Source organism: Branchiostoma floridae, chromosome 7 (genome assembly GCF_000003815.2).
Source record: "Branchiostoma floridae strain S238N-H82 chromosome 7, Bfl_VNyyK, whole genome shotgun sequence".
NCBI classification, from domain to species: Eukaryota; Metazoa; Chordata; class Leptocardii; order Amphioxiformes; family Branchiostomatidae; genus Branchiostoma; species Branchiostoma floridae.
Window position 1 is genome coordinate 20,281,342 of NC_049985.1, and position 22,813 is coordinate 20,304,154.

The following is a 22,813-nucleotide window of genomic DNA, read 5'->3' on the forward strand; positions in this document are numbered from 1 at the left end:
TGAATAACTTGACCTTCACCTTCCCCAAACCATGTGATATATCCTCCTTGCCCAAACCCACCCACGGTCCATAAATTATCATAATCCATCCAGAGGTTTGAGTTATGCTGACTACAAATAATCCAGAAACAAAGGCATGCACACACAGACATACAAAAAAAACATTATCTCCATTTTTCATGGAGATAATAATGTAGTGCACATGCGTACCACACAAAAAGCAGATCTTTTTCATACAACACACCATACATGTACATGTCGGTGAAAGGAATAAATACCACAATCCTTAATTTCAGAGTGTTCTTTACATTTATTACACAGTATATAAATTTTTATTATGAAATTAATGTTTGAAACATTTTACATTCCTTAAACACTGCTGAGATTGGTCTAAAATTGAGGTCTTCAGATATTGCAACCAAACCAAAGGATGCAATTCCTGGCTGAAGCTAAATACAAGCATTTCTCAGCCAAACAGACAGCTCTATAAGAAGTTGGCTTGCTCACGTTGATTTCCTCTGCAAAAAGTGTTGTGGGACAAAAACAACAAGACAGTCCTAAGCGTCAAGTGAAAGCTGCCTCACTGGTATGCTACGTCATTGGCATGTTTGGAGAATAACTGAAGATGTGGACTCAAATGTGTGAGCGGCTTCATACATATCTAGTGCACAATTTAGCTATCTTTACAAACTACGATCCCCAAACCCGTCCATTTTAACAAACTAGTGTATAAAATACTGCTGCAACATGGCCATGTACAGAGCATGTGATCTTAATCTTCAAGGCAGTTACATACAAAACAGAAAACATAGAAACCCTTGGCCATTTGAGTGTTTTAAATATCTCTAGCCACATGTTCTTTTTAAGTTAAGCACACCCAATAATAGCCAATGCTTAAAGTGCAACCTAGCACAACCCCTTTCTTTGATAGATCAGGTATTAAATAACACACAGTAGAGTGAAGACCTTTCCATCATTTATATACACAAGGTTTGTTTTGTTATTTTTTTTCACAGGATGAAATGGAACAGTTGGTCCAGACTGGAGACACGGGTCTGTACACCCTCCTTACATATGCAGGTACTCCTGTTATCTGCACACACCTGGCCACTGGCCACATCATCTTAACACTTATCTCTGGCTGGGTGGTACGTACTTCCAGAATCCACTGGGCATGCCTATGTACACAGATGCCCTTTGCCTACAGCAAGAGCTCTTCAAATACCATTCAGTCTGCATGATTTGTACTACTTTTCTGCTCCACGTTTCTCTATAATATGACGCAGGAGAGCTAAAAAATGATTGCTTGTGGCTTACCATCAATGTTTATACATCTGGCACCCTCCTAGACAGTAAAAGCTATCATGGGACCCTTAAACAAACTTCTTTAACACACAACATGGTAGAAGTTGTTTTTTTTAAGTCACAGAAGTGGAGAAAACACTCAACTTTGCTAACTATACAAATTATGTTATCATCATTTCACAAAAGTATTTTTACCTACAAAAATCCATTCCTCCTGAATCAGTTTCCAACACTTCATACCTAAATTTAACGTCTTGTGGTGGGAGGCAAAAAATATAAAATAAAATATCAATAATAAAACATACTTCTTCTCTCAAGATAGACTCTGAAAAAGATTGAGCGGACCCATTTAGATTATAGGCTACAAGCTGCTGTACCACTTGCACCACTATAATGTCTCCACAAATCTTGTTAACTGATCTTGTGGTGTCAAAGGTGCCATGTCCGACTCCTCAGTGTTTTGTTGCCCTTCCAGTTGCCCCATGTTTTGAGAGGTCGGCTGCATCTGTGGTAGCATGGGTTGTTCTGTTTGCATTTGATCGGGTTGGTGTGGCCCAGCCACCCCGGGATGAGGCGAGTTCTGAGGGTGCATGGGAGACATCTGAGGCGTGGAAGGCGCGGGATGGGACTGGGGGCGCGGAGACGGGGTGGGCTGAGGGGACTTCACCTGGCTTGCTATAGGGTTGCCGCCCTGTGGCGATCTCATCTGCTGGGCCGCGTGTGGGGACTGTGGTGGGAGCATGGCTTGTTGTGGGCTCATAGACTGGCCAGGGCCCATGGAGGAGGCCATCTGTTGCTTCAGCTGTTGCACCTGCTGCTGCGGCAGCTGCTGCATCATGGCCCCCTGCTGGAACTGGTGCTGCCGCATCATCTGCTGCATCTGGGAGTGTGGCCCACCATCAGCACCTCCCATCCCCATCTGGTTCATCCCTCCCATCTGGTTCATGTTTGCCATCTGGTTCACATGGCCCATCTGGTTCATGGGATTCATCTGGCCCATCTGGTTCATTTGGCCCATTTGGTTCATGCCTTGTTGCGGTGCCATGGGCATGTTCTGCTGCTGCTGGGCAGCCATCATCCTATGCTGTGCAGACTGCTGTGAGAAGGGTGGCACCATCTGCTGAAACTGTTGCTGCTGCTGTTGCTGGGCCTGCTGTTGTTGTTGCTGCTGCTGTTGCTGGCTCTGCATCTGCTGTGCCATCTGTCTCATACGCATCTGTTGCCACTGCTGCTGCTGCTGGGGGGTCATGGGTTGTTGCTGGATAGGCTGTCCTGGCTGCTGCTGTTGCTGCTGCTGCTGCATCTGCTGTTGCATCTGTTGGTGCTGTGTTCTCTGCTTGATGAAGGCTGCCATCAGTTGTGGGTTGGACTTGAGGATACTTAGCACTTGCTGCTGCTGCTGTGGTGAGCTAGGAGACTTCAGAGTTTGGACCAGCTGTTGCAGGGCCTGGGCAGGGAACTGGTTGCGAATGCCTTGTTGTACTTGTAATGCTGCAGGGTTGACTTGTTGACCCTGCATCATCCCCTGCATACCTTGCTGCTGTTGCTGCGGCTGCATGCCCGCCTGACTCTGCTGCTGGAATACACCGGGCCATCTTTGCATGGGAGACTGGTTAGGCATAGACTGCTGCACCATTTGCTGCTGTGCCAATGGCCTCTGCTGCTGCTGCTGCTGTTGTTGTTGCTGCTGCTGTTGTTGCATTTGCTGCTGAAGGTTTGGCATGTTGAGTTGTGGGGGAGGCATTTGCTGTCCCTGGTTAGGCATGCCTCGCCCAAAGCCACCTTGCTGTGCTGCAGCCAGTGCTGCGGCTCTCTTGGCTTCCTCCGCAGCTTGAATGGCTGCAGGAGGGGCTGCAGGGGGAGGGGCCATACTGCCAGGCTTCCCTGGATGGGTGGGCTTGCCAGGTTTCCCTTGGGATGGTGGGCGTGTCTGTAGTGTTTGCTGAGTCGGCATAGATGCAGGTGCACTTGGGGGAGGCAGTGATGGCTGACTGGGTGTCATTCCTCTACTCTGCATGGTTGCCATTCGTCGTCTCAGCATCTGTGCCTGCTGTAACCTTTGCTGAAGCTGCTGCTGCCGCAACTTGTGCTTGATGTTGAGACAGAATGGCACAGGACACTTCTGCTCTTGGCAGTGTTTGGCATGGTAACAACAAAGAGCAATCAACTGCTTGCAGATGGGGCAACCGCCGTTGGTCTTTCTCTTGCAACTCTTGGTGTGTTGCACAACACGTTTCATTTTCTGACAGCTGGGCAGACGACAGTTGGCATCACGGCACTGACAGGCGTGGACCAACGACTGAATGCACCGCTGGATGGACAATCGCCGAGCTTCCTGTGGACTCTGATTGGACTGGGATGTATCTCCATCATCCAGCCCCAGGCCCCACTTCTCCATCTTGTGCTGGTGACCTTGCTTTTCGTAACACGCAATGCACAAATCATAATCCTGCAAGGACACAAAAAGAATACGTGTCATTATTGCAGAGACATTGTCAAGTGTTTTCTTTTGAACTGTCACAATAGATGTAAAAACCAGCTTATTAAACTAAAAATTCCATTTGCATATAAGGTATCATATTCATTCATACACCATTTTATACCTTATGGATGCTGTTTTAGTCTTCTAATCATAGTTCTATATATTCTTACTGTCACTTATCATGAACATGCTGTTAAATTTTTCTTATATAGGAACAGTGGCAGTACTAATTAGTAAAGCCTCACTAATGTGTATCTTGCCACATAACTAATGGTATTTTCACTTTTTCTACAATGGCATTACCTTTCCAAACTTTTCCTGTAAAAAATCAGAGAAACAATGTATTACTGTGTGTGGCCTACCACATCATGCTACATGAAGTTTGGTGGAGTATAACGTCATGCTTTTTGAAAAATGCACTTCCAACAGCCTCCCACCATATACGAAATACAGACAACTGGGTCTGACTTAATACCGAGAAGTGAATGAAGTAAAGATGGTAGAAAATGTGGAGTACTAGCAGACCCTCACCTCACAGACGGTGCAGTGGTATCTGGTTTCCACGTGTTGTTTGCAGTGGTTACAGGTGTAGACAAACCGGTCTTGGCCCTGGTTGTGCAGCTCGTACAACATGGCCATGGCAGAGAACTTGGCCCGCCGCAGAGAAGAGAATTCATAGTGCTTCTCGCGTGCCAGGGTCAGAAAAGCATCACGTCCATCCATTAGATCACACTGAATGAGTCCGTCTGGATCCGATATCGAAGGCAAGTTGGACGCAATGTTGGATGCGATGAGTCTAATCACAAAGAAGACCTAGACGGGCAAGAAGGGGATATTTCAGTGACATTCAAACCAAATCACATTTATGCTTCATAACTAATTGCAGTATAGAATTTTGCTCAAAATACTCTTTTGTTATCCCCAACATTGCTGCTTGTCGGGAATCTTTCCTGCAATGTGATAAACTTTTGATAATTCTATTGTTCCTTTCTACAACCATTAACAAATGAAGTCCCTTCATATATATCTGTATCTTTGTATATATATCTTTCTACCTGGAAACTTTGTATCAATTAAGGATGCACTTAACCGTTGCACACTTTTTTGCATGGAACAAACATCACGAAACGATTCCAGCTGAAAGCCTACACTCGCACTTCAAAAAGCTTTATGGCATAGACCCAAACACCTCGAAACCACGCAACAGCTTTGAAACACACATAGAAAATGAATTATACAAGCTAGAGAAAAATCTTGAAAATAATCCCCTGGACTTCCCAATAAGCAAAGCTGAAGTTAAACAGGCACTCTCTAATCTTAAAAACGGCAAAGCTTCGGGAAGTGATCTCATTCGAAATGAAATGTTGAAGTGCTCATCAAACATTATATTAGAACCACTAGTCAAACTTTTTAACCTGTTCCTGTCTGCAGGGTACTTTCCCCACGAATGGTGCACCAGCCACATTGTGGCTTTACATAAAGGCGGTACAAAAGACGACCCTAATAATTACAGGGGGATCTCAGTGACGAGTTGTCTAGCAAAACTATTCACTTCTATTTTAAACACACGCCTTACAGAGTTCTTAGACGAATACAAACTAATCTCACCCAACCAAGCCGGTTTTAGGAAACATTTTGGAACAAGAGACAACCTATTTGTCATGGATACCCTTATTAGTAAATATACATCCGAAAACAAACGACTATATTCGTGTTTTATAGATTTTAGAAAGGCGTTCGACTCTGTTTGGCGAGAAGGGCTCCGCTTCAAATTACTCAACTCGGGAATAGGAGGGAACTTTTACAGTCTTATTAAATGCATGTATGAAAAACCCAGCACATGCGTCAAAACGTCATCCGGCCTAACACCTCCATTTGTTACCAATAAGGGTGTCAGACAGGGGTGCAACCTAAGCCCTACCCTTTTTAATCTTTTTATAAACGACCTTGTTCACGAGTTAGATAATACCGAATGTTCTCCACCCGCACTCAATAATTTATTAGTGTCAAGTTTACTATATGCAGACGACGTAGTTTTATTCTCTGAGACCGAAAAAGGACTGCAAAGCGCTTTAGATAAACTAAACATATTCTGCACTAAATGGAAGCTCGAAGTGAATCTAAAGAAAACAAAAATTATCATATTCAACAAATCTGGCCGATTATTTTCAAAACAAAACTTTTTATTCGGACAAGAGAGAGTAGACATCGTATCTTCATATTGCTACCTAGGTATCACCATAACATCATCAGGTACCTTTTCATTAGCCAAAAAACAATTGTCAAACAAAGCGCGCAAAGCCATGCACAGCTTCAAATGTCTAACCCGTTCATCAGTCTCACCCGATAGCCTACTAAGAATATTCGATTCCTGTGTTAAACCCATTCTGTTATATGGCTATGAAATTTGGGGTACCGAGAAATTAAATGATACATCTCCGATCGAAATTACACACAACCAATTCTGCAAGAACATTCTTGGAGTCTCTAGAAATAGTAGTAATTTAGCATGTAGGTCCGAATTAGGTAGATTTCCACTAGACATAGATATTTCCGTTCGACTTGTAAAATATTGGTTGTGTTTAACACAAATGGATTATACTAAGCATCCATTACAAGTAAATGCACTCTTGGAACAGCATAACTCCGTCGTAAACGGCCGGAGAAGATCATTGTTGCAGCGTGTTAAAGAAATACTTGATTATAGTGGATATTCTTATCTCTGGTACTCTGATAACTCACTCTATGACCCTGTATATGTATGTAATATGATAAGGAACAGAATTACCAATATGTATATCCAGACGTCTCTACATAATATAAGTATAGATACCGGTAAGCTGAGATTCTACAAAACTTGTAAATCTGTATACGCTAGAGAGAAATACTTAGAACTAGTTGATTTCGAGCTGCGCTCCGCAATAAGCAAAGTCAGAATTAGCGCTCATCCTCTAGAAGTGGAAAGAGGGAGATACAAGAGATTACCAGTGTGTGAAAGGATTTGTAAATATTGTACATCTAAAGCAGTGGGAGACGAAACACATTTCATTTCCAAATGTTCATTCAACGAAACCGAAAGAATCACCCTGTTTAGAGAAGTCACAAAGACTTATCCCAACTTCCCCACATTGACAGACAAACAGAAGGCCACTTTTCTCTTGAAATCGCAGAACCCACAAATTTTAGAAAATGTGGGGCTTTTCGTCTCCCTCTGCTTCCAAAAAAGAAGTCAAACCCAACCTGCTTAGAAATAGCCAACACTAGTATTAGATTAGAACATTGTTTATGACTGTCCATTGTCACTATGTGTATACTATGTACTTGCAATTAGCCCTCGGGCACGAACTTGCAAATAAATAAACTTCTGTAATTTGCAGGATTTTGGGGTCAGTTTTGAATGGCATATCGCCATCATCATCATCATCATTTTTCATTGTTCAAACATTGCTGAGACATTGTTGATCAAGCACCACTACACTACACTACACATTTAGCACCACTACACTAGTTAAAAATTAGCGTAGTGACCCTTATTTTAGCATAGTGGTCACAAATTTTAGCGTAGTGGGCCAAAAGCTAAAATGCACTAGCTAGAACCCTGAGTTCTTCTTCTTTGGAAACACCCATATCCTATCACTATAAAACAACATAAAACCGTGAACGTTTATTCTATTTGTAGGGTATCAACAAGCTGAGGTTATATTCCCTTCAAAAACTGCAAAGAACCCTGTAAAGAAACTACTGTTATGTATGATCAATTCGTCAATATTACCCACAATCTTAGAATTATTTTGTCAAATTGGATGGAGGGAAGCTGAAGTGTTTTGAATGTATGAAGACTCACCTCCTTGTGCTTCTCCATGGTTTGGAAGAGCTTTTGAGACAGGTTGTTTCCCTGGTTGGGAAAGTTCGACTTCTTGTTGTTCTTCCGGTTGGAGCTGCTCTTACTTTTGCTCTTGCTTCCTTTGTTCTTCTTCCCCTTCTTTTTGTCTCCATTGCCTTGCAGAGCACCGAAGCCAATGAACTGGAATTGATATAAGTATCACTTCAATGCTCCGCACATCTGCCAAAAGTATAGTCTACACTATTTGCAAAAAATAAAATCAAAGCAATGCAAACGTACATTATGTAAACACAAAAAGACTGCCTTCCTGGATGCACATATTACTGCAATTGCTCATAAAGGCAATAGTGGCATTCTTACAATCGAACATAAAACACAAATCAATTACACAATTGTGACAAGGTACAAATATCATGTATGAACAAAAGATTTCAGTAAAAATATAAAAATCCATTCATCCTTTCTTGAGTTTCTGTGTTTGCTTAGTTATCCCTCTTAAAACATTTTTTTTACAAAACACCCGTATAGCTGCTAGAGGGCCCAAACCTTACTTCTTCCTTATATCGCAAGCTATTTTCCCCCAACATATCAAGTTGTGTACTGGTACTAGAGCTGTGTACTGGTACAGTGATACGGGTACAGTCAATCAGGTACAGGTCCAAAATACTGGAACCCTGGTGTACCGTACTGTACCTATAATCCACACAACACATGTGCCATGCACAGAGTGCCATCCAATTTCATGGTAAATTTGTTCAAAATCCACTGATAGCTTCTGGACTTACGGTATACCAGCTGACGTATGCAGCAACGCAGAAGCGTGGACAGACACACCAAAAACAACAGTTCTGTTGACCGAGCTATGGAATGAAGGTTATCTTGGGAACATTACCTGGTCTCCATTGGACTCCTGTGCAATAGCAGCAGCGGCTTCCTGGGCTCGTCTTTCCTCTTCTTCTTCCTGGTCAATCTCCTTGATGCTCTCCTCCAGGACATTGGGCCAGAAATCCCCCTCAAAGTATGGCAGCTCATTAGCCATGCTCACCCCATCTTCTGTTGCTTGTTTCAGGATGTCCTGTTGCACACACAGGAATCAGGACAACTTGAGACATGACCTTGGACCTTATACCATCCAGAAAAGTACTATTTAATTTCGAAACTTCTTGTACATCTTTTTAACAATGAGCAAGCTTTCACACACTGCTGCATTAAAGTACTACATTGTTGTAAATTCAAAAATGCCTCAAGAATCACACTGCCCCTAAATTAACCGATAGCTTTGAGCTTTGGTCAAGTCGCTCATACACAGCACTGACAGCAGGTCAGTATTTGGCCCGTTCCTAACCTTGCGCCCATTCAGATATCATTAAATGGTAAAGTAGTATTGTGTCCTTCAGTATCAATTTCATATACAAAGGACAGTCAGAAAATTTATGGTAAGGCCTACTCAACGCTACAAAGTTGCACACACATTACAAACACAACTAAAGACATTACAGCACCTTGTTGCTTAGTCGCCATGTCAGTGATGTATGAGAATTGAAAGAATAAATGCTGCGACCATACCTTGTAATCTTTGACCACACCCTCAGCAACAGCCTTGTCCAACATTTTCTTGTACCACTCTTGGAGTCGTTTGGGTTTGGGGATCTTCTGTTCAGGTGGATGGCAGTGGAATATATAGTCATCACCTTCGCTGGGAGGGCAGGCCCAGATGTGGCCCATGGTATATCTGAAATATCAGAAATGAAACAAATTTTGATTTCCCAGCTTGACATGTACTTCGTGCATACATTAAATATATGCATTTGACAACCTTATATCTTTCTATTTAAAAAGTTGACTTAGAACTGAGACTTGATTGTGAATTGGCAATACACAAAACAATGGTCCATTTAGCTAAAAAGGAATCTTCTTGGAATAACACTAACTGATTCTTGACATTTGACTGTTAATAGTTTGGTATAAATGACTATGAACTCCTTTCTTGTTATTCTCTTGGACTGGTAAGCCCCAAAAAGTGTAGACCCCTGCCAATACTGTGTTTTCAGTTTCTAATTGGTCAAAAATCTGGTTTTCCATCTATTCACAGGTCCAAGAGGAAAAAACAGTTTTGTATCTATACCACCCCTATTGATACCATGCTCTTTAGCATTCTGTTTCTTTTTAAGGCTTTAAATGTAGTAGATTTAAGTTTGATCTAAATATTTTGGAAAGTCTGATTGTAATTCAGTCAGTTGATTGCCATTGTGAGACTATCGATAAACAATTCATCTACGTGGTAAAGGTAAAAATCAACTGTTGTGAATACATTGATACTTACTTCTCTTTGACCTAAGTCATAGATTTAGGGAAATACATCAACTTTGTTTCTATCTCTAACACACATACACACACACACACACACACATGCACACACACACACAGATACCTAAGACAGTACTTCATACCTTAAGGAAAAAACAACAAACCAAAGAAAATAGATGATCATACCCTAATTTCTTGACGTAGTCCAAATAGCCTATAAGGATCTCATGATACACTGCTGTCCTCAGGTTACGAGGTTTGAAGAAGTGCACACTGTCCAAGTAGGAAATGTAGACTCTCCTGTAAAGGACATCACACGAACACAAGGAAGAAATGAAATTTCAGTAGAGGTGCATTGAAACTACCAAGACTATTGACTTGGAAGACTGCCTACTAATTAGTACAATCTTTTTTTATTCAAAGTAACAAGATTGATAATGAACACAGACTTTTCTGTCTACCTTTATGATATTACACATTAGGCTCTACAAATACGGTGTTACCCCCCCCCCCCCAAAAAAAACATAAAGCTCACAGACCACCAATGCCTTCTGATCAACCAGTTGAGAGACCAAGCTATATCTCCTATGATTTGCATTAGCGTACCTGTGGTTGGGTTGGGGACAGTCAGAGCCGTACTCCTGTACATGCATCCCAAAGAAGCATACTTCCACCCCATCAATCTCCTCGAAAGCAAACAGAGCCTTGGCTTTGTAGGGAAACTGTTCAGGCATGTCCCCACTGTCCACAAACCTGGGGAACAGAACCAAACAGTTAAACACAGTAAAACCATATCTAAAATTGCCTGCACCAGATACAATTCACCTGCACTACTCATTTCCTTTTAATCCATCAAAACACCATTTTCGTCTCAACTTGGATCGGCCGACATTCTGGGGTGGCTATGTGCCACGGAAGCCGACGCCAGTGCACAAACGACATGATCCATGCAGTCTGTGGATCGGCCAGATTTGGAGGCTGACAACAATGTTGCAGCTCTTGATATGGAAAATGGCAGAACATATAATATTTTGGGAAATCAAGACCCAGATTTCTTTCCATGAGATTTTGGTATATTACTTCATTCTAAATCGATGTGTTGTTTAAATCCTTAACCACGATTTTTGTCCATCAAAGTTGACGGGTTGGAAAAACAGACGTTCGCTAGAACCCTGCTTCATCTAGTCAGTACCTGCTTTGCTGAAACCTGACACGGCCAGAACTCAATCAAACTAAGGCTCACTTGTTTTTCATCCCCGGCTTGACTTCCACCATCTTGTCAGACACATGCACAACTCGAATCGTAACCTCCCCTGCTTCTACACAGCGTTCTCGTAAGTAGGTGTTGACTCTGTTCTCTAGAAAAGTCCCCAGCTTCGTGGTCTGTAACCCTGTTGTAAAAAGAACACAGTTACAACAAAGAAATCAGGGAAAGCATACATCATCCCTCTGGCAAAACATATAACAACTACATTATTATGATTGAACATATAGAAACAGCAGTGTGGATAGACATACACACAAACACTATGATCTAGAAAAAGAAGTATACAAGTTGCATTTCACAATTACTTACTCTTTGATGTGTACTTGTTTTCTTTTCTCTTCTTCCCCGTCTGCTTCAAGCAAGCATCACACTGGTACCTAAAAGGGATAGAACAAGTTTGTTTTTTCTAAGACTTAAAGATGATACGAAATCTACACATTACAGTTGTCTAATAACTTGGATTTTTAATACCTGAACATTTGTATCAAATACTGCATGTGTGTCTACTCATATCACACAGGATTCCCTGCAATAGTTCTAACACTCTTCAGGTGCACCCCATAAAAATCTGAAAAAGTCTATTCCTTTCATCAAACTTTCTTCCTTCTGGGGACATAATTTCTTAACTTCTGATGCATTTTGCAATGTGTTGGGCCACTGGTGATATGAGATCCACCATGTGCCATTCTTAATTTACTTCTCCACATCACATATATTTTACTTGGGAATATGAAGGTATACATTATGCTGATTAGAAGAGTAGGAACAATATCATGCCCACACACCAAGATGAGTGTCAGATGTAGACATGTACTCACCCCTGTGGCCAGATGTTCTCATGATACGTGACGCAAATTTGATGCATCTTCCGACCACATTCTGTACACTCCACGAACCTGCGGAAAGGGACGTTTTTCTCATCACATGCTACTCATTTTACTTAAGGTGGGATTAACAAAGATACAAATGGTAATGGATCAATGATATGATTAGAATGAACCTGCTCTCCTTTGCAATTTTTCTTAGTTCTTTGCCTTTGTAATGTGAGCACCAGATGAGTACAGAAGGCTGCAAAGAATATCTTTTATTACCCTTCTGTGATGATCTGTATATATATCGTTTTGTTTATGTTATTCTATGTCATGTTGTTTTGAACAGTTATATCAATGGTTGACCACAAGAGGGATTGCTACAATGCAATGGTACATTGTCATGCTAATTGCTAAGTTTCCCCACTTACGGTTCAAGATCCAGGACATCATTCTTCTTTTCTTCAAAGGAGCTCTTGGGTATTGTGCTGTGGAGACAAAACAAGCTTATTAAAGAAAAATGTATGTCCAAACAAGGCTGTGCATATATTCTATGTGTTTTGATATCAGCCATACTTTCTCATTACAACGTTACATTTCCGCAGCAAGGAAGATGAGAATTATTAGGTTCTAGGGATGGGTTGGGCAGAATTTGATAGTATAGCACCGTGCCTTCAGCCCGTGGCAAAACCTACGAAAGTGTCTTAACACGGCAACCAAAATGGCTTTGTCGCGTAGGGAAACCCCTGACGTTTTTGGCTGCACGCTGAGCTCTTCTTACAAAACGAAGAAAGTACAGTTATTCCAACAGTATGACACATGCAAGAACAGGATGCTGGTGGTGACCCGGCAACCGTTAGACTTGGGCCAGCAGATCGAGAAACTCTGACACACCACTGAGGAGGGAAATCCTTGGCTGCACCATGCACACTTTTTTAACGAGTTTGCTCAGTGCAAAAATTCTAGGCCCTGAACTACGCTCATTGTAGTAGCATCTCTTGTCCCTAAGTCAGAAACATCGAGCTTCAGCAAATTTGACTGACTCAATAGGCGAAGCAGGGGTTACGAGGCTGCTCGGTAGCCCTACCCTATTTAGCTGGAATGGTTTGATCCACTCACACCGGGACGGTCCCCTTAGCATGTATGTGTGAGACAGCTATATTGCGTTGAAGTGATTAGGTTTAAGAGGAATTGATGTGCCAGCAGAGGTTTGGCCATGAGACAAAGAAAAATAAAAAGCCAATAAAACGCCTTAAAAAACAGGCGGAGCTTAACCTCTGCTTGCAGAGTAAGCAAATGTGGCCTTTCTACAGCAGCTGTATGTGTTTTTCAAGGACATATCTCCTTGTCCAACTGTAATCTTATGCATATAATATATGGAAATATAGTAAAGTTGTGTAGCATGTTTACTGCACTTAATTGTGCCCTGAGGAAGACAGGCTGTTGAAACAGCAGTATACAAACTACCTGTATTTCAAGTTTTTGCTGTGAAATAGGACAATTGGAATTAGTAGGATGTACTGTTGTTTACAATGCTTACCTCTGAGCCTGGCTTGGGTCATCCCCCAGTGTGACAGTGTCTCCGCCGATCTCACCAAAACATTTCTGACAGTAGTGGTACCTGTCAGACAGAAGGCCAGCAGTGGGGTTACTACCAGGCCAACACAGCACACCGAGGGGAGGGGTTCACACAGAGGGGGCAAACAGGACCACAAGACAAGCGGGGAAGAAACAGAATTAGCCAAGAATGCAAGCTTAGGCACAAACTCACATGCATGACAGTCACAACATAACTTAGCATTCAAATCGCAAGCTCAGTTACAGTCTTTTCTTGAATTAAGTAAGCATTTTTCTTTTCCTTTGTAAAAATCCAAAACGTGTTGCAAAAGTTGGGGGTGTTATTTCTTTGAGGCCAACACCAGGAAAATTTGGAACAGCACCTCAAGTCTGCAAGGAAGCCAGTACCACACGGGCATGTGTAGCTTGGAACAGTATCAAAAAGATCCATAAAATAAATAATTACGTGAAAATAATATGGTACTTGAATAACAGAATACGCTTCCTTCGAACAAGAATCATATAATACATAAAACTGAGTGACAGGTCACCTAATTCCAAGCCCTCGACCTTGCGGCATCACCATGCACATGACATCTGACCACACTGGGTTAACCCTTTAGAAACTCAATTTGATCTAGATCTGGTTACCTAACCAGCACATGCGATATGTAACAATCACATATGTGCCTGAGTCTGTGCAGTGTCAATTCTAAGCCTGTGAAGATAATGTTTTTGGCTGTCATAGTGTTGCCATCTTCTGCATGTTTGCAACATGTTGCTGGTGCTGGTGTTCGTAGGTCATTGGGACATTGTAAATGTTTCTTGTGAGTGATTGTTTTCTCCATATAGTAAAAAATATTCATGTTGGGTGGAGGGGGTGATTTGAATGAAGGTCTCAGCTATATAGAAGATTTACACTTAATATGTGTAACCCTTGCTACTACCCAAGTAGTAAGAAGTAGTATGTTCCTGGGGTATGCTTATAGATATACACAGGCAATCCTCATGGTTGAAGAGGCGAAGCCGGCAGGGAAAACATGTGCATTCTTAAAACTAGACAAGGCCATTGTATAGATTTCATTGATTTAAGAAAATTATCCAGGTCAAAATGTGTTCAAGCAAATTTGTCTGGAACTTGCCCCACATCAGGGTTGCCTACTTCAATTGGGATGAGTAATATAATCGAGAAAATACAATACATCTAGAGAATGCACTGCAGTATCATGCCAACATGTACTGTACCAACAGGGATGTTACAAACATGCAGCTGACAATATCTCACATATTTGCACCAAAGGAAAAATGAAAACATCAAGGAGCTTCAAAGGAAATGCAAAAGCACAGCAACAGAGCCACACAGGAGCAACAAGCCACAAGTAGGCATGGGTATCACGCAATTATATCTAATATTCTTCCTGATTCAGGGCTCGAAATTCATTTTTGCGATTAGGTGCACCCAGCTTAAAAAATTATGCACCACTTAAATTCGAGTAATAACCAACTAATAAAACTTAGTTACAAGCTATCAAATTCTTAAACAAGTACCATGACATACATTTTTATTATCTTTCCAACACTTAGATGTCAAGAATATGAAATAATTGGGTGCACAACTCCAATTTTGGGTGCCCTGTGATTTGTAACAGAAATTAGTGTTCATCATAATCATTAATGCCACATGTTGAAAGATGGAACAAATTCAAATTATTCTAATCAACAAATGTAATTCATTTTGTTACAAAATTCATTTGGTAACCAATTTTTGACACTCTCAGTTCAAAAGATTTTCAAAAGATAACACCTCACTGCTATGCATGCATGATTATTTATCTAAACTATCTGTAGTGCTAATAAAATGAAAATATAGTCTTCAACTTGTATTGCTTTGCACTGTCAGATCAAAATCCCCTTTTCAAAGCCCATGTTCATATTTGTGCTTGCCCCACTTACCGGTTCTCATATGTCCAGTACCTGGCTCCCCATGGAATAGTACACACCGATTTGCCATAGCAATAGAGAGCTTGTGGTTGGAACACATACTGTAAGAAAACACAAAGTTGTAAGATCTAGATATTTTTAGGTTTTTTAAATTAGTCTCCCAAATGAAAATTCATGACACTCCAAATATGTGTTTCCAATATATTACATGCACTACTGCACCATGATTCAAAATAAGAGCATGCAACTTGCAATTTGCATTGTAACTCTTCAAAATACGCTCCTAAAAATATTCCGAACTTGCAATTTTGATGACATGGGAGATTTTAAGTCTAGATATAAGTCACTTTTGCATGTTGGAAATACCAAGCCTGTACAAAAAATGTTGAAGAAGACACCCTTCTTTTAGACTGAACTGCACATAGATGTCTTATTTTAACCCGTTTTCTCTAGTAACTTTTTCCGAGAACCAATAGATAACCCTTTCCCCTCTACTCTTATCCAACAGCACTGGAAAGATTTTGTGGTTTTACGTATGATAATATACATGTAATAACAAGATGAGATCTGATGTTTTCAATGTGCTTTTCGTACCTTCCTTCCACAACAGAAGCCAAGGTTGGCCATCACAGGGTCAATCTCCTGCTCAAAAACCTCAGCAAGCTGGAGATACAAAGACACAAGTTAAGTCATTGCATACAACAACTCATCGCTTATTATGGTTGGAGAAATGCAGTTAACTTAATTCACATCATTACTGTATACTAAGTCCACACAAATTTGATTCCTTGGTTCCTCGAATTTGCTAGTTTTCTGATTCAGGCCATTGTGTCTGCCCTACAACATTCAAATTTTGGCACCATCAGTTAAAGAAAGTCTTTTTACTACATATATGTTTGCATTCATCCATGCATTAAGAAGTATTTTCTGAAATGTTCACCAGGCCAGGTGGTACGTTGACTTTGTGGCTCCTGTTGTAGCCTTTAGTCTATCACGAACTAATATGGCCAAAGTAAGACTCAATATCATTTCTTTGGTCTCTTAGCACAAAGCCTATCTTTAAACATACCCTAAAGCATGCGGAAATGTTGCATTTTTCATGACAGAATGCTTTACAAATATTTTACCCGTATGTCAATATCAGATTAGGTGTAGTGCCAGAACATATACCTTAGAGCAGTACTTGTAAACCCTGGAAGTTTTGCGGTTGTACAGCCAGGCATTGTCAAACATCAGCCATACATCATCACAGTATTCCCAGGGGTCCTTGTACTGCCCTGTGTCCAGTTTTCTCTTGATGGTAGAAAGGTCCATAGGGTGTTTCACAATGTCAAAGTAGTCCTGTATTAGGAGAGAAAATTTCACAACTCAAAAAACTTCACTTCACAAAGTTCAAAGTAGCACATAATCTTAAAAATGCATTTTTTCCAAGAATGATATCAAGGTGACAAAGGAGTCTGAAATCATTTTCTTTCTTTTGTGGACTGTCTTTCAGTGGGCATGTCACCAAAGATAACCAGTCATAGATTTTTTTTTTAAATGCCAATATTGACTAGAACAAAGTGAGACTCCTGCTAGGTTAAGTTAATATTTATCATGTTCAGTACATTCACACACACATGACGATTAGAACAACAAATATAATATTGCTGGATGTTCTTTATTTAAACACTTTTTTTCAGGCTGCAGGTCTTTGCAGATTATTGAAGACAAGATTAAGAAGATTAGTACTTAAACAAGACTTACATATTAGTTACCAGGAACAGTTGGTTATTTCTCACCATGACATGGCTGGGGACAGACAAATGACCTGCAGTCGTTCATGCAAAAATGGGGACCAAACCTTAGGAACTCGCAACCCCTGACTTACAGGGATGCCCAGCAGCTTGGGATCCACAGGCTGCCTGAAGGGAAGGGACTCCGGGTCCTGTCGGTACAGCTTCTCCAGGGTGGGCATCAGGGCCTGGCGCAGCTCATCTGGCTTAAACACTGCACAACACACAACATGGTGGCTTGGATACCAACACACTCATGGGGAATGAAGCTCAAAATCAGTCTATCTGGCTTAAACACTGCACAAAACACAACATGGTGGCTTGGATACCAACACACTCATGGGGAATGAAGCTCAAAATCAGTCTATCTGGCTTAAACACTGCATAACACACAACATGGTGGCTTGGATACCAACACACTCATGGGGAATGAAGCTCAAAATCAGTCTATCTGGCTTAAACACTGCACAACACACAACATGGTGGCTTGGATACCAACACACTCATGGGGAATGAACTCAAAATCAGTCTATCTGGCTTAAACACTGCATAACACACAACATGGTGGCTTGGATACCAACACACTCATGGGGAATGAAGCTCAAAATCAGTCTATCTGGCTTAAACACTGCACAACACACAACATGGTGGCTTGGATACCAACACACTCATGGGGAATGAACTCAAAATCAGTCTATCTGGCTTAAACACTGCACAAAACACAACATGGTGGCTTGGATACCAACACACTCATGGGTAATGAAGCTCAAAATCAGTCTATCTGGCTTAAACACTGCACAAAACACAACATGGTGGCTTGGATACCAACACACTCATGGGGAATGAACTCAAAATCAGTCTATCTGGCTTAAACACTGCATAACACACAACATGGTGGCTTGGATACCAACACACTCATGGGGAATGAACTCAAAATCAGTCTATCTGGCTTAAACACTGCATAACACACAACATGGTGGCTTGGATACCAACACACTCATGGGGAATGAACTCAAAATCAGTCTATCTGGCTTAAACACTGCATAACACACAACATGGTGGCTTGGACACCAACACACTCATGGGTAATGAAGCTCAAAATCAGTCTATCTGGCTTAAACACTGCACAAAACACAACATGGTGGCTTGGATACCAACACACTCATGGGGAATGAAGCTCAAAATCAGTCTGAATGCCACTTTTCACAAAATGGTCATGAGTAAGGGGGTGAGAGTCAAACAGTTTGCAGCAGCTTTGTTTTGGCATTGACCTCTCTACCACAAAATATGTATTGCCAATGCATTCCTACTGTACTACTGGACTGTTTCAGCCATGAACTAAACATACCTTGAGTACAAGCCAGTAGTAACGGCACTCTATGTAAGGTTAGATATTAAACAACAAGTTGGACACGCCGATCTGTCGCACCAACAGACACAAAGACTCTGCCATTCCCTTTCTGACTGAACTGTTAAATAACTCAGAATGACCTTCGAAACAGTCCCCCTAATTATGTCGACTATTCGTGAATGTCTAGCCTGTACATAACAGCTGAACACTTGTCTTGGTCCTAGTGATATAAAACTAAAGGTCCTTGATATTTTGTAAATATTGTTTGTCAGCAATTACGATTTTAAACCATGTATCTTCTTAAATTACTGTACGTAACTCTTTGTGCAATTCTCCCTGGAGGAGTACATGTAAATTACCATCACAATTCAGACTTGATTTAAAGTCTGCGATATGGTATTTTAATAAAGATTTCAGATTAAACAATGAGTACAACCCATGAACCAATTTAAAGGTAAGAAATTTGAACAGAGGGTAGGTCTCCATAATAATACAGAAGTGTAAGTGTGTAGAAACAACATATTTGTGCACCAGCAATGGAGCCTGGGTACCATCTGGAAAGCGATTCGTGCCGACATTTATCATATACTTAGTCTATAAACAGCTTCTCTGCTATTCCGTCTGGGAACCTTGACATCACAGACATCTGGAATTGTCCAAATTTTGGACCAGGGCACTGATTGGTCGTTTGAACAGGTCTTTTAACACTCGAAACACACTCATGCTTGCGGGAGAGCCTGCTGTCATGGAATGAGCGCTCCGAACCCATTCCTTAATTTGCTCATTGATTGACATCACCACCAAAAGATTTGAATCTACAGTTCCGCAAACGGATAGCAGAAGTGAACATAGGAGCGATGTACTACCCGCATGGTACCCAGGCTAAACAGCAATACACATGCTTTACCAACCTTTCTTGTTTGGAAAGTCTTTATTAGGGTTGGGTCTTCTGATGAGAGGAGGTTTGGGTGGGCCATCTCCAGAGTCCTGCTGGACTGCAGCTGGACTGGGCGACTGTGTGTCCTGTTTTATCGACATGCCGCCAGGAGATTTAGCCTCTGTCTTCACTCCTGCACCTGAACCATCCTTACAGGAGGCAGTCCCCATCACCTGCTCTGTCTTCACTTCTGTCTTTATGTCAGCCTGAAACAATGTATCATGTGTAAGCAAACCCAAGTATTAAACAGGTTAAGTCCATGTCTCTTGGATGGGCCACAATTAAACGCATTTTAAGCCTAGAGTGGAAAGAAACTCGCCACTAGACTTTGCAGCAAAGCTGGGTCATCCTTAATTCTTAAAGTGTACCTGGGTGTTTTTTTGCAAAGGTTTGATGACCTTTACTCAGGGCCGACTTAAACTACATCATCAAGCGACAGAATCTGTAACGGCCCAGGTTTGAAAGCAAATGTCAGCATGAGTTGGGCATGGAAAGCCTACCTGCTGTTGTTCTGACGGTTGTTGCTGAGCAAGTACTCGCGGTGCAGCCTCCTGTTTAACAGTGACGGCTGACTGGGAGGTCTCCATCGGCTGGACCCCATCTCCTACCTGTGACGTGGTTGTCATGGTCGTGGTGGTGGCCGCCGATGTCACGGTACTGCTCGCCACAGTGGTTGGAATTGTGGTGCCGGGCGGAGCCACCACGTTAGGTGGGGCCTGCTGGTTTTCGTCCAGAGGTGCAGGTGGAGCGACAGTCTGCACTGGTTGGGGCTGAGAGGTGGGTGTGGCTGACCCAGGACGAGGCGGAGTCTGATGAGGAGTTGTCTGCTGACCTGGCTGTATCCCTTGCTGCTGTTGTTGTTGTTGTTGTTGCTGCTGCTGCTGCATTGGAGCAGTTGGCTGTGGTCCTTGCTGGCCCATCTGCAACAAAACAGACATCAGTTAAGATTTTATTTTCTAAGTGACCTCTTACTACCCTCTAACAGGCTCCATAGGTCTCTGGAAAAATAGTAAAAATTAACAAAACAGACAAACATGCCAGAGGACTCTGCAGGCTGAATACACTTTCTTGTCTTCCTGCCAGACCTGTGCCACAGAAGTGTATTTCCCAGCTGGCAGACTTAACTGGTATCTTGTCTATTTGGCCAATTTCTACTATTTTTCCAGCTAGAATTTTCTAGTCGTAATGGGTCATTTTTCCATCTGAACAGCAAGCTGTATTGTCTTACCTTGTTGGACTGCTCCATCTGTGGCTGTGTGGGTGTTGGCTGCTGGACAGGAGGTGTTGGCCTGTTGATGGGCTGTGGACTAGGGCCTGATGCTGGCAGTAACTATGGAAGGGGAAACACAAAAATAGCCATTCTTCACAGATGTTCTACCTTGTGTACATCTAACAATCTACACCATACAGCTACAGTTTTCAAAATTTCAAGACGCATCCTTTTTACTTGGCTAACACATCACTTTATGACATCTAACAAGGCAGCCTCCATTGCTGAAGTTGTGTCTACTGTCATACTGTACCTACGCTCCTACCATCTGTGCTACAACAGGCGCTGACCACCATGGCGGTAAGCACTGTAAAGCGCAGGCGTCAAGGAGCGTAGGATGTACCTTCTTGGAGATGTCACGTACAGCAGCCAGTACCTGTCCCAGAGACGTGGCTTGTTGTTGTTGTTGTTGTGCCGTCATGTTCTGGACGTTGGGCAGCAGGCTGCTCATGCTGGTGTTGAGCGACACATTCCCGCTGGGGAAGCCGGACTGTTGGCCCTGCTGCGGTGTGTTGGGTAGGAACGGCTGTGGTGTTCCTTGGGTCTGCTGATTGGGCCCTATTGCAGCCAGATTGGCAGCAATCCCTGTTGCTAAGTCAACTGCATGTGTTAAGAAGAAAGAGGATAGGGTTTTCATCGCAATTGGATTGGAACATAGCAAGCAGAAGTGTTACTACACATTTCAACCATATATAAATGTTCACATCTTGATTCCTGAAATATGCTAAGTATACGTAGCATATACAGAAAGGTGACAGAAGTTCACCTTGAGGCCTGGGTGCAGCTTGAATGCCTGGAGCAGCTCCTGGCACCATGGCAGCAGCAGCCTGTGCCGGACCTGTGCCCCGGAGCTGTTGTTCCTGCAGCCGCCGATGTCGCTTCTCTTCCAACTCCTTCTGAATCTTGTAGATCTTCTCTGCTAGTAGATGATAATATTCCTCCTGAAGACACAATAGTGATGAGTAAGTACCAAGGTCACTTTGTACACCATTCAGAAAATGACCAACACGCAGTTTTGCAGAAGTGATATTTGGACTCCGTACCCGGCTGTTGGCCGTTTCATACATGTCGCCCTCCACTTTTCTTGCGTACGCGACGAGATTGCCCATCCGCCTGTCCTTGAGCGCAGCGGGGTCAGGGGTAGGGAAGATAGCCTGGACTCTGCAGAAGGAAGAAAAGAGGGCTTGTACTCTGTAGAAGGAAACAGTAACAACTTCTCAACACAACTCATAATCACCGGCCCTCCTGATTTCCCACATGGAAAATAGAATAAGGGTATTTTTTCAAAATTTTACAATAGCAACTACAGACATTGAGATGAAAGTAGTCACACAGAATTAATATATTTCTTTATTTACCATTGACAAGCCATGCAAACGTTTGCAGCCACCGACTTCCACATTCATGGTCACAGTTACTTTTGTTTAGCATCGTCATATTCATTGTATCAATAACAAACTCTGCCATCAAACACACATTACAGGTGTGCATTATGCATGCATGAAGTATCCTAACAAATGGTGCATTACTGAGGCCAAAGGGAGAGGGATATCAGGAGGTCTGATGTTATCACATGACACCAATATAGCAATTTAGTACTCTTATGTCCCAAATCAACTACCAATATGTGTATTTTGGGGGTTTTGACCTACAGGTCAGTGAACCCACCACCTGGCATTTTGAAGGCTTCAGGTGCACCTGGCTAGTTCAACTAGATGACAGGACAAATGAGCTAGCCTGATTAAATCAAATGATCTGAAACTTGGTACAGGAATGCCAAAGACCTGTGGAAACAAGATGCTATTTATACTTTTGACAAATGCATGATATATTATCCCAAAAATGTGTAATCTGAAAGAGGCCCACCTCAGCAAACAAAGGCAACAATGATAATGCTGATTCAGGCACAGGGGACAATTTCTAATATTCAATGTAGGACTGGGTTGACTATACAAAGGCTCATGTTTT

General features: G+C 42.0%; 1 protein-coding gene across 13 annotated transcripts in view; it reads right to left on the reverse strand.

The window, feature by feature from the left end:
• Positions 1-290: 290 nt before the first annotated feature.
• The window catches only part of LOC118419748 (CREB-binding protein-like), a 40,565-nt gene continuing 18,042 nt past the window's right edge, over positions 291-22,813 (reverse strand). For 3 of the 13 annotated variants that reach the window (XM_035826298.1, XM_035826296.1, XM_035826307.1), the window contains 23 exons: positions 21,889-22,036; positions 21,612-21,786; positions 21,189-21,445; positions 20,804-20,905; positions 20,076-20,495; positions 19,550-19,781; positions 17,356-17,501; positions 16,683-16,853; positions 16,107-16,175; positions 15,525-15,613; positions 13,555-13,665; positions 12,446-12,502; positions 12,024-12,101; positions 11,515-11,582; positions 11,182-11,329; positions 10,545-10,691; positions 10,125-10,238; positions 9,198-9,363; positions 8,524-8,706; positions 7,632-7,811; positions 4,319-4,600; positions 4,091-4,105; positions 291-3,754 (listed from right to left, as the gene is read on the reverse strand). In XM_035826298.1, coding sequence (XP_035682191.1) covers positions 1,694-3,754; positions 4,091-4,105; positions 4,319-4,600; positions 7,632-7,811; positions 8,524-8,706; positions 9,198-9,363; positions 10,125-10,238; positions 10,545-10,691; positions 11,182-11,329; positions 11,515-11,582; positions 12,024-12,101; positions 12,446-12,502; positions 13,555-13,665; positions 15,525-15,613; positions 16,107-16,175; positions 16,683-16,853; positions 17,356-17,501; positions 19,550-19,781; positions 20,076-20,495; positions 20,804-20,905; positions 21,189-21,445; positions 21,612-21,786; positions 21,889-22,036 — 5,419 coding nt within the window. In that variant the 3' untranslated portion in view covers positions 291-1,693. The remainder of the gene's footprint in view (positions 3,755-4,090; positions 4,106-4,318; positions 4,601-7,631; positions 7,812-8,523; positions 8,707-9,197; positions 9,364-10,124; positions 10,239-10,544; positions 10,692-11,181; positions 11,330-11,514; positions 11,583-12,023; positions 12,102-12,445; positions 12,503-13,554; positions 13,666-15,524; positions 15,614-16,106; positions 16,176-16,682; positions 16,854-17,355; positions 17,502-19,549; positions 19,782-20,075; positions 20,496-20,803; positions 20,906-21,188; positions 21,446-21,611; positions 21,787-21,888; positions 22,037-22,813) is intronic. The other 10 variants (XM_035826305.1, XM_035826302.1, XM_035826304.1 and 7 more) reach the window with 9 other exon arrangements.